General features: G+C 67.5%; 1 protein-coding gene across 1 annotated transcript; it reads left to right on the top strand.

Moving 5' to 3' along the window:
• Positions 1-10,212: 10,212 nt before the first annotated feature.
• LOC129068453 (mas-related G-protein coupled receptor member G-like) lies at positions 10,213-11,073 on the top strand. The gene has a single exon (XM_054570675.1). The coding sequence runs from the start codon at positions 10,213-10,215 to the stop codon at positions 11,071-11,073; it is 861 nt and encodes a 286-aa protein (XP_054426650.1).
• The last annotated feature ends 228 nt before the right edge of the window (positions 11,074-11,301 follow it).

The following is an 11,301-nucleotide window of genomic DNA, read 5'->3' as shown; positions in this document are numbered from 1 at the left end:
CGCATGCTGTCCCGGGCCCTCTGTCCTCTCAGAAAATGGAGCCAATGAATCAGGCTTTCTCAAAAAAAACTCCCCTTTTCCCATAAATCAGATCTAGCCGGGACACGCTCCTACATCTCCTCATTTCGTGACCACAGAAGGGGAAGTGACCAGCCCCCTGGTTCCTTCCCCTTGAAGTCACACCCAGCAGCAGAGCGAGGGCAAGCTGAGAGGGACAGGAGGCACGAGAGGGAGACCGGGGAGTCAGGCACGCGGGGGAGGGGCGGCCGCGGACTGGGAGGCGCCTCCCAGCGGCCCGCCTCCAGAAATCCCCGCGCACGGGGGCGCAGCAAAGCCCGCCCAGCATCCCCGGGCCCGGGCGCCCGGGAGGGCCGCTGCTGGTGCTGCGGGCCTGGGGGCGTGACGGCGATGAGCCGTGGAGCCGAGAAAGCAGGGTGGTCCCTGCCCGTGAGCCCCCCTGTCGCCCTCGGGACAGGTCGTGGGACGAGCCCAGGCGGGACCGGCGCGGCTGCGGTCACGCCGTGATGGCGCCACAAACGTGGCCCGTAAACGCACACTACTCGGCCGGGCGCAGCTTACGTTTTATGTAAATGTAGCGTTAACTGAATAGTCTTCCTCTGCGTCTTGCTTTATTTTCACTCCGCGGTTTGTTCACGATATTCGTCCTGTTGGTCCAGCTCACGTGTTTTACTGTCGTAGAACATTCAAGTGAAAAACTCTTCCACCACGGGCACATCCACCCTCTTGCCAGTTCACACGGGGACTTAAAAAAAAAACCCTTCTTGATTTTAGAGAGAAAAGAAGGGGGGACGGAGAGAGAGAAGCCTCGATCGGCTGCCTCCTGTACACGCCCCAACCAGGACTGGAACCCTCAACCATTTTGTTGTATGGACAGCGCTCCAGCCGACTGAGCCACGCGGCCAGGGCAACGTTGGGGCTTTTAAGATATTGTTATTTCTTGTATTTAGAAATGCTTCACTCTTTCTTACAACATCTCCCAAGCACACAGAAAATCAGGTTTGAATGGGCGTCCACGTACCACGCACCCATCCTTAGATTTGGCTAAGTCAAATCTTGCATTTTTAAATTAATTCCCACTTTGCACCTTTTTTCCCCAAGAAGTGCCACCTCGCAGATATGGACGGAGCTTCCCGTGTCATCTCCGGGGACCAGGCACCGCCAGGGCGCTGTGGACTGCCTCGCACTGAGGCTTCTTATAATGGAACACAGAGAAGCCGAAAAAATATATATACCAGCAAGAGAAAGGAGATAAATCGTGAAGGATACAGTCACACCGTGGACTTCCAGACCACGGTTACAGAGAATCAATTTCGGACGCACGTACCAGTGAAGTACCCTGCAAACGTCCAGCTGCAGAGGGCGAGAGCCGCGCGGCCGCAGGCAGGCCCTCCTTGCCACGCGGGGCAGTCGCCTTTGCTTAGGAAGCGCGCCCGGGGGTGGGGGCGGGGCCAGAGGCCCGGTCCCCTCTGCTCTGGGCCGCCTGGCCCCTGCAGTCTGGCCCGGCAGCCCTTCTGACAATGAACTGTGGAAATGAGCTGTGTGGCCGGCGGGGTGGCGGGGGGCAGGAGGTCCCGGGACTGCACGGGCTGCATTTGCCGGAGGGTGTCTTGTGTGGCGGTCGCAGCAGGAATAAGCACCCCCACCTCCATGTCGCGGAGGAGACGGGGCGGGGGCGCTGTGCTGAGCTCTGCCCCGGGGGGCGGCTCCAGCGAGGCCCGTGCACGGCACCCCCGGCCTCCAGGCGCCTGACGAGGGGTCGACACGGGTGTTAAAGCGACTGCACACGCTCCAGCTCGGTGCCTTAGAACCGCCTGGGAAGCTTTTAAAAACATCTGAGGCGCCAGCCCCGGGGGTCACGGTGCGTCAGGTCGGGGCGGAGGTGGGGTCCCTGTAGTGATCTCGGGCCCAGTCCGGTCTGCAGGGAAGTGGGGGGTGGGGGGTAGGGCACCGAGCTGTCTCTCTGCCTTGGTAACAGAAGCCAATCTGCCCTGAAAAGACTTCGCTCTTATCGGCCACAGGAAACGAAGCAGAGGGGCCTTGAGTAATCCCGGCGCGGAACAGGCTCCCTCCTACAAACCCCAGACACTGACCTGGGTCTGCACCCAGCAGGGCAGACAGGTTGGGGTGGGAGGAGTCGGGCAGCCCGCCAGGGGCTGGGGGCACAGGCCCCGCAGCGTCCAGCAAGGTGGAGGGAGCGTGGGCGGAGGCCCCTCCCTGGCCCCACCTTGCTCTTCCGCTCCCTCTCCCCTGCCCAGCCCGAGCCCTGTACCCCTCCCAGTGTGCAGCCCGATCCCCCGCCCTCTGCACGGCTCACCTGGCACCTGCACAGGGGCCCGCGGCAGAGCCCGACACGGGCCGTTCGCTGCAGGGGACGGGAGGACCTGGGCTGTGCAGGCAGCTGAGCTTCCAGGCGCCGGCAGGGAAGGGCGGCCTTGTCCTCTCCCCTCTCACCTGCCTGCACCCCCCAGCCTCCTGTGGCTGCACCCCCTCTGACCGTAACCCCGTTCCTGAGACCCCAGGACCACAGCCAGTGCCCACCCGAGCCCCCACGCCAGGACCCCAGGGTGCCCTGGGGCTGCCACGGCGGGGACTGTGCTCCCAGGAAGAAGCAGGCACTGCCTGGGCAGCCGGGGGTCCCAGGGAGGGCGTGGGGCCCCGCCCGCTCCTTGGGGACCTGCGGCAACGCCGCTCGGGCGCCGTCGTGCGGGCCCGGGGCCGAGGGGGACGCCCTCCACCCCCGCCGACCCGGGCAGCCGGCCCTGCGTCACGGCCTCTTTTCACCGGGGTGCGCCCAGTGCTCTGCTCAGCTCCTTGTCTCAGAAGCTGGAGAGACACAGCAGGAACGCTCAGCATAAAACAGGACATCTACGTTCTTGTCATGGCATTGCCTCAGGCCTGACATTCTACACTAGTTAAATGGGGGACATCTGGGGCAGGACGGGCACCCTGGTCATCGCGTCCCCCTGCGTGGCGGTTCGACCTTCCTGTCCTTGAAGGGAGGGGGACGGGAGGGTGTGAGCACGACCCAGAGGCGTCCACAGGCCACCCACACCCGCCGTGGGCTCTGCGCAGCACCCCCCACCGCCCCGCGCTCACCCCACAGCTCCCAGCCCTCCCGGGACCAGCTGTCCCCAGGTGGGAGGATGGTGCCGGCGTCAGCCCCCAGGCTGAGCCCAGAAAAGCCCCGTCCCAGCTCCCAGAGCCCGAGACCCAGGGGGAGGCTGCCGCCTCGGGGAGGAGCCAGGTTCAAAGGGTCCCCTGCCCGCTCCTGTGGGACCGCGAGCAGAGCTGGTGTTGGGTTCGAGTGGCGTGTCCCCAGCAGCCCACGGGCTGTCCGAAGGAAGCCGGGTGTAGACAGGCGTGACCGAGAAGACCAGCAGCTCCGAGAGCCGCAGGACTCAGGACACGGCGGGGCGGGCGGGGCGACGGCGCCCACCCCCGCTCCGCCCCGGCCAGTGCCCACCGCAGCCCTGCCCTCTGCCCAAGCGCCTGTGGCCTCCAGGCGCCTGTGGCCTCCTTGTCACCGGCTAACCCCTTTGTCATCGGGAGTTTCTGGCAGGAAAATGGGGCGATGCCACACACCCACTCGCTGCATCTCAGAGCGAGGCTGCGCTGGCCCCGAACCCGGGCCCCTGCCCCGCGCAGCTGCTGGTCCGCACACCGTCAGCGTCTCTTTGTAGAGAACAAGTCACGGGCAGAATTTGCGGCTCAGGTGTGGGCTTCCAGAGCCCGCGGAGCCGCTGTTACAATCAGTTCAAGGCCATGAGGCCCGATTCCCTGGCAGATCCCTCCCAGGACCCCACTCGTGCCCCAGGCTCCCCTGGGACCCCCGCACGCGCACACCCTCTCCCAGGCTGGGACGGTGCAAGCTTCCCTCAGCCCCAGCAAGGCTGGCCCGCCCAGGTGCCCCAAAAGCGAAGGGTGGAGCACCCTGGGTGGGCAGAAAGGTCGTGGGCGGGGGCATCCACAGTCCCGCCCGCCTCCTGCGCAGGCCCTTCAGCACCTGGACAACACCCACGGCACGTGACTGAGCCTCCCGAAGCAGCCACGGGGAGGACTCCGCGCTGACCCCGGGTGACAGCCCTCCCCCCAGGGGCATCTGCTCGGGACACAGCTGGTCGAGTGCCCGGGGGGTAGAGCCCAGCCGCACAGCCACCACGGTGTCACCCTCTCTGCACGTCCCCTTCTCCAGCGGGGCAAGGTGACAGCCGAACAAGCTAATGCGTCAAATGCTGTGAATCGCAGGCCTCGGAAACCAGCTTTAAAATGTCACCGGCGCCCTGCGTCCACGGCACAAGTCACCCGTGGACCAGGGGCCCGAACGGGACCGTTCTCCCCGGTGTCTGCCGCGAAGCTCGTTCGGACTCCGAGCCCTGACTGTCTTGGTCGCCGCCATGACTGGACCGGCCCCCACGGCCAAGCCCGGGTGAGGGCCAGACTCCGGTCCAGCGCGCGGGACCCTGGCCAGCGCCCCAGGCGGGCGGCGCCATCCTGCAGCGTCAGCAGATTTGGGCGCGGGGCACCGGGGCACCCCACCTCTGCAGGAGCCCTCGCAGCCCCGGCCAGGGCCTCCCCTCCGCCCCCAGGGCAGGATTTTCAACCTCAATTGCTCAGATTGGGGAAACAGGACCCAGAAGGGGAAGTGGCCTCAAATTCTACTTCCAGCCCCCGGATACGGACTTCCTCCAAAGCGAAGGAGCTCCCATCGTCGCCCCGCAGGAACCCGCTGGTGGTGCGGTGCAGCCCCCGCCACAGAGCAGGCGCAGGGGCGCGGAGGGTCCCGGCGGCGGCAGAGCCGGGGCCTCCTTCCCCGTGGACCCGCCCCCGGGGTCCAGGGCTTGGGGGTCTCTCATTCCCCCATCAGCCCGTGCTGCAGGACACCTTCCCGAGGAGCCCCAGAAACGCAGAGTCCCCGGGTGTCAATGAGCCTGAAGGCAGGTGTCGCCGGCTGGGGGCAGGGCTCTCTGCGGAGGGCAGCCTGCTGAGCACCCCCCGCCCTGCCCGTGGTCCCACAGGCCCCGGGACACGGGCCGTCCTCAAGCTGGAGCCCCAGGCCCCAGGGGACAGCAGAGCCCAGGCTCCCCCAGGCAAGGGCAGCCTTGACTTCTCACCCCCTCTTCGAGTGGCTGCACCTCCTGTCCTGTCCCCAGAGGCGTGAGGGACCCACCGTGGGCCCCTGGCCAGCTTCAGCCCCCACGCCCTCACCCGGTATGGCTGAGGCCACACTGTGTTCTACGGCTGCCACTTCCTGGGACCTCACCCGGCTCCTGAGTCAGGGAGGCAGCTCAGGGTCCAAGGAGGCCCCCCCGGGGCAGAGCCCCCACCCCAGGACCCCAAGGTGCCCTGGGGCTGCCGCGGCCGGGACTGTGCTCCCAGGAAGAAGTGGGCACTGCCTGGGCAGCCGGGGCTCCCAGGGAGGGCGTAGGGCCCCGCCCCCGCCTCGGGGACCTGCGGGCAACGCTGCTCGGGCGCCCGGCCTGCGTGTTTGAGGCCACGAGGCCCCGTCGTGTGGGGCAGGGCCGTGAGGGGACGCCCTCCGCTCCCACCGACAGGGGCGGCCGGCTGTGCGCCGCAGCTTGTTTCCTCCGGGTGTGCCCAGCACACCGCTCAGCCATTTCATGACCTCAGAATCTGGAAAACCAAAAACATTCTGCCTAAAACATGACCTCTACTTGAGTTTTAGCTTTTTTTCATGAAATTTGCCCAGCTCCTCCAGAGCCCTGGAATCTTTCATCTTTGGGAGTGGGGGAGGGGCTCGTCCCCGCGGGGAGGGGCGGGGGCTGACCATCCGCCACGTGTGCTCCTTCACGTGGGCTGCGCTTGGTTGCGTTCAGAAAGTGGCATTTTTACAGAAAAATCTAGTTCTTTAAAACCCTCGTTTCGGCCACTGGGCTAACACGAAAGTAATAAAAGCCAACTCAGGCTGAGTCTTTCCTGTGTGTCGGGCACTGGATCAAACATGCTACATGCATGACATCATGTAGAGCTCACAGGTGGGAAACTGAGGCTTCGGGGACAGAGGCCCCAGGCCAGGGCCCACCTCAGAGGCGGCAGAGCCACCGAGCCCCCAGCCCAGGCCCCTCCGCCCGGCTGGTGGCAGGAGAAGGCGGCAGCCCCCTGGGAGGGGCTGTGCAGGCTCCAAACAGGGAATGGGAAGTGGGGGCGGGGGGCACAGAGAGACCGCAGCCTCGGACCTGCCGCTCCAGCCAGCAGTCGCGGCCCCTGCCTGCGTTCACCCGCCTTTTACTCTCTGCGGTCTGACCTCCGTTGCCTGGGTCCTGCTGGCCTGGCCAGGTGGCCCCTCCAGGGCAAACCGGTTCCTAGAGATAAAAAGCCACAGCCCAGAGCCATCAACGCAGAGCCCTCTCCCCGCCCACGGCTTTGCTGGGTTCCTCTGGGCACTCAGGGCCGTATCTCCCGCCCAGATCACCCAGGGGGAGGCCCTGCCCGCCCCCCACAGCCCCTGAAATTACTTAAACCAGCCAACCCCCTGCCTGCCCGCCAGGCTCACGGGCAGCTCCTTCCCTGCAGGCAGGCCCCTGCCGCCGGCCCCTCCCTCTGCCTCTGTCCCAGCCCCAGCTCCCCTGCTGTGGACCCTCCCCTGGAGAACTGTGAGTAACGGCTCTACCTCCGGTGACAACCGTCCCCTGAAGGGTTGCTCTGCCATTCCCGGTCACAATGCGGACTTGAAGACATTCCTTCTCCAGTGAGCCCTCCAAAGACAAGCCAGTGCCCGGGGCGGGGCACTGGGACACCCCGCTGCCAGGGAACAGGGACACGCCTTTCTAGTCCTCACTCCCTGCCTGCCCTGGGCGGCCTGGGTAACCTCCTGTCCCCACTCTGGGGCTCAGAATCCGGTCGGTTTTGTCCTGGGGGTCACATGGGATGGCAGCGGGGGAACCGTGTGCACCGAGGGCTCCGGACAGGCCCCGGGACCCGCCCGTCCTGCTGCGTTTCCTCCGTCCTCTCAACCTGCCCTCCTCCCTGACCCCCATGACACCCCCGGGCGTGACGAGGCCACTGCCCGCACCCGCAGCCTGGGAGCCGCAGGGCCACAGGGGCGCGCTGGCTTGCCCGAGGCCACAGAGCCGGGGTCAGTCAGGGTGCACCAGGCGACGCTGTGGTGGGTCACAGCAGCAGGGCAGCCGCCACTGCTGCAGCGGGGCCCCCCGCATGGGCGGTGACCTCTCCTCGCGGATGCCCTGCGGGTGGGTCCTCCCTGCCCCGTCGGCTCCTGGGGCTGCCGGCGCCGCTGGGCTGGTGGCCGCGTGGTTCCAGCCTCTGCCTCTGTCCGCACGCGGCCTCTCCTCGACGAGTCTCTCCCCTCTTCTCTCACGACGACGCTCGTCATTGGATTTAGGGTCCACCTGGGAGCCCCAGGGTGGCCTCACCTCAGAACCCTCACTTTGTCCTGCCAAGGCCCTTCCTCCCAGTAAGGCCACACTCACAGGTTCCAGGGGCCGGGCTCGGGCGTGCCTTTGGGCACCCCATGCCGCCCACGATCCACGTTGCGCAGCTGCCAGTCGCGGACGTTGCTACCAACACCGGGAGCGGGCGCTTCCCTCGGGGCGTGCGCACGCTGCCGGTGCACGGGGCCTCTCCCAGCTGTGAGCGGACAGCGTGCGGCCCGGACGAGTTGGGGACGGGAGCACAGGGGGCGGCGGGCTAGGGCAGGCCGGGGTGGCCCCGGAGGAAAGGGGGCATCCCCAAGCCCTTGGCGCGAGGGCCGCAGGACCCGGGGCAGGCGGCGCGGGGGGTGGAGCCCGGCCCCCCGCAGGCGGCAGGGGCCGGGCCTGGGGACACGCAGACTGTTCACACGCTTAAGCCGAGGGCAGAGATGCCTGCGACCTCGGCCCGGAGTCTCGGCAGTGCCCAAGGGCACTTGTGCTGGGACGGTCCCTCGTGTGAAGTGACTTTGGAGGCAAACCCTTAGAGACAGGTGGGGATGGCAGCATCTTCAGCGCACAATCCCTGCCCCGCCGCGCTCGTGAGCTCTGGGGTCTCCAGGAAGGACACAATGCAGCCCCCTGAAAGGCAAGTTCCTCTTCGGGGGCGATTCGGGGTGCCTGGCTCTGCAGAGCAAAATTCGGAGAAGCGCTCTAACCCCAGAGGACCCACGGACGCTGGGACCCCAGGGTGTGAGGCAGGTTGGCAGGTGGGAGGGAGGGAGGGGTTCTCGGGAAGGGCATGCCAGCCTCGCCAGGCCGCCCCCCACAGCTCTGGCCCCTGGCCTGTCCCAGGACCCAGGCCCAAGCCAGGGGCTGAGCTGTCCTGGAACAGTCAGCCCAGGGAGCGGGGGCGCTGAGGCCCAGGGGGGCCAAGGCACCCTCTCAAGGCCACACAGCCAGAAAGGGGCAGACAGTGCCCGCCGCCCGGGGGACACTGCAGAAGGCGCGGCCCCGTCCGGTGAACCGGGGGAGGCACCCGTGGGAGACTGCAGTCCCGTGGGAGGGCTGAGGCGGAAGGGAAGGACCGGCCCACACTGAGGGCAGCCCGGTCTGAGCTCATCCCGTGAACGGGGAGCTCACTCTTCCAACTTCCAGGGAACTGGCCCCGTGCCCACAGCCCAGCCGGCCAGGGCCCAGGGACAGGAGAGGATTTAGGGCGGGGTGGTGAGCACAGGCAGCAGGCGAGGTGGCTCAGAGCCCCTCCGCCCGGCCCACCTGCTCCCCAGCGAGAAGCGGCTCCGCTCGCCCCAGGCGGGCCCCGGGCGGGCCTAGGCCCGGCTCGCTTCCGTGCGGAGGGCGGCGTGGCGGTGGAAGGCTGACGGAGCGGCAGCTTGTAAAGCCAGGGTTCGGGGTCCTACTTGGGTGCAGGGGCAGTGGCGCCATCTGTGAGCTCTGGTGACAGCCGCCCACCCAGCTCCTCCGTCCCCTCCCTCGGGGAGCACAGCCCCCCAGCCCTCGCTTCCCCCAGAACAGCCCAGCCGTCTGGGCAGCTCCCTCCGTACACACTGGGGAAACTGAGGCCCAGAGTAGGGGGTAGCGCAGTCACCCCATGACACCAGAGGCCAACTTGGCTCCCTGGACACCCAAGAGAGGAGCGCTGGGCGCTGGGCAAGGCCCAAGGGGGCCCGGTGACAGCCTTGCCCAGGGACAAGCCAGCCACAGAGAAAGGAGCTGGCAAGGCCAGTTGGGGCGCAGTCGAGGTGGGGGGCTTGGAGCCGGATTGGGAGTATTCCAGGGCCTCACAAGAGGGGGGGACCCAGATAAGCAGGGAGGGGACCAGCGTGCTTGGCGGGGCACAGCCCAGCAAAGGTGGCCGGGGGCCCCAGGCGCGTACTGGGTGGGCTCTGTCTCTGCGTCCTCACGAGTCTCCCGCGGCTGCTCCCTGTCCGTCTTCGTCTCTCCGTCTCTGCCTGGCTGCCTTGTTCTCTGTCTCCCCAGTCTCTGTCTCTCTCTGGCTCTCCCCGCCCCCGCCCCCCCGCCCCCGCCCCCCCCCTCAGCGCCAGAGTCCTGAAGGCCCCTCCACTGAATGAACACCCCGCCCCCGGCTGAGGCCAAGGACCGGTGTGGATCCCGCAGGGGCACAGGAAAGGCGGGGCCGCTCTGAGCGCCGCTCTGCCCCGGCTAGGCTTCCTGTGACCAGCCCTCCCACCCCTCAGAAAGCGTCCCCGATCACGGCCACAGGCTGCGACCAGAGCAGGACCCCTGGCCTCTGACTCCTGGAAATCGAGGGCAGAAAACCCTTGTCTTGGCTTTTCCCCCAGAGGACCCGGGGCCCTGTGACCTGTCACCAAGTCCCTACACCCGCAGGGTCCCCGATGGAGCAGGGAGAAGGTCCCTGCTCCTGTGGTCCCTGTGGGCATCGCCTTTGTCTGCAGAGACCTGTCCATCTCATGGTCGCCTCTGCCGCTGCGCACCTCCCCGCGCAGGGCTGTGCGAGCCCCCAGCGCATCGCGCCCCGACTAGCTGACGGCAGGGTGGGTGGGGGCGTGGGGGAGGGGCCCCCATAGGGCGCATCAGGCATGTCTTACGAGTCCTCTTACAAAGAGGTCTGCAAGGAGGGAGGGCGCAGAACCCCCATGGGACCGTGGCCCCCGAGTGGGAGCCACATCAGTCCGGCTGCACCCAGAGGACACCCTGAGGATCGGGGCGATGCCCCTGCCTTTCCCTGGGAGGACATGCGACTTCAGCAGGGATATTTGTCACTCCCTCGCAGGTCCCACCTCCCAGCTCCCCGCCAGCCAGGATGTTTGGGCTCTGGAGGACCTTCACCAACGTGGTTTTCTACGTCACCCTGGCCGTCGGCCTCGGGGGGCTGGTGGGCAACGGGCTGGTGCTCTGGCACCTGGGCCTCCACATCAAGAAGGGCCCCTTCTCCGTCTACGCCCTGCACCTGGCCGCCGCGGACTTCCTCTTCCTCGCCTGCCAGGTGGCCTTCTCCATCGTGCAGGCCGCCCTGGGCTCCCAGGACACCCTCTACTTCATCGTCACCTTCGTGGGGTTCGCCGCGGGGCTCTGGCTGCTGGCGGCCTTCAGCCTGGAGCTCTGCCTGTCCGAGGTCTTCCCCGCCTGCTATGAGAGCTGCCGCCCCAGGCACCTGTCGGCCGTCCTGTGCAGCCTGCTCTGGGCGCTGACCCCGCCGGCCGTGCTGCTGCCCGCCAACGCCTGCGGCCTGCTGCGCACCAGCATGCGCCTGGGGGCCTGCGTGCGCTCCCACGCGGCCAGCGTCATCTGGCTGCTGTCCCTGGCCGGCGTGGCTTGTGGGGCCGGGCTCGTCCTGGCGCTCTGGGTGGCCTGCTGCTCCCGGCGCCCGCGGCCCCGCTTCTACGGCGCCGTGCTGGGCTCGGGGCTGCTGCTCTTCCTCTGCGGCCTGCCCTACGTCCTCTACTGGAGCCTGCGGCCCCTCCTCAACCTCCTGTTGCCCCTGTTCCGCCCGCTGGCCACCCTCCTGGCCTGCATTCACGCCAGCTGCAGGCCCCTCATCTACCTCACTGTGGGCCGGCAGCCGGGAAAACGCCAGCCGCTGCGGGCCGTCCTCCAAAGGGCCCTGGGGCACGGGGCCCAGCCGGAGCCGAGGGCACCGCCCCTGCCCATGGACGCCATATAGGGGTGCCCGGGGCCCGCCCGGCCCACCGCCCCTTGCCAAGCCCCTCCAGGACCGTGGCGGGCCCCACCCCACCCCAGCACACTTGCTCTGGGACCCAAGGGCTGAGGACAGGGTGACAGCCTTGGTCCTGACCCCCCACGGGAGCCCAGGGAGGAAGAGGGAAGTGTGAGGGGTTCTCCAGGAAGGGGGAGGACGTGAAGGGAAGTGACCGGCAGGCCCACGTGGGAG

Source organism: Pteronotus mesoamericanus, unplaced genomic scaffold (genome assembly GCF_021234165.1).
Source record: "Pteronotus mesoamericanus isolate MK-2021 breed Mesoamerican mustached bat unplaced genomic scaffold, CSHL_Meso_final contig_214, whole genome shotgun sequence".
Classification (NCBI taxonomy): Eukaryota; Metazoa; Chordata; class Mammalia; order Chiroptera; family Mormoopidae; genus Pteronotus; species Pteronotus mesoamericanus.
The sequence above is the reverse complement of the archived record's forward strand: the minus strand, read 5'-3'. Positions and strand labels throughout refer to the sequence as shown.

What these genes read in the sequence shown, in the direction of transcription:
- LOC129068453 (XM_054570675.1), top strand. Translation starts at nt 10,213, where the DNA reads ATGTTTGGGCTCTGGAGGACCTTCACCAACGTGGTTTTCTACGTCACC.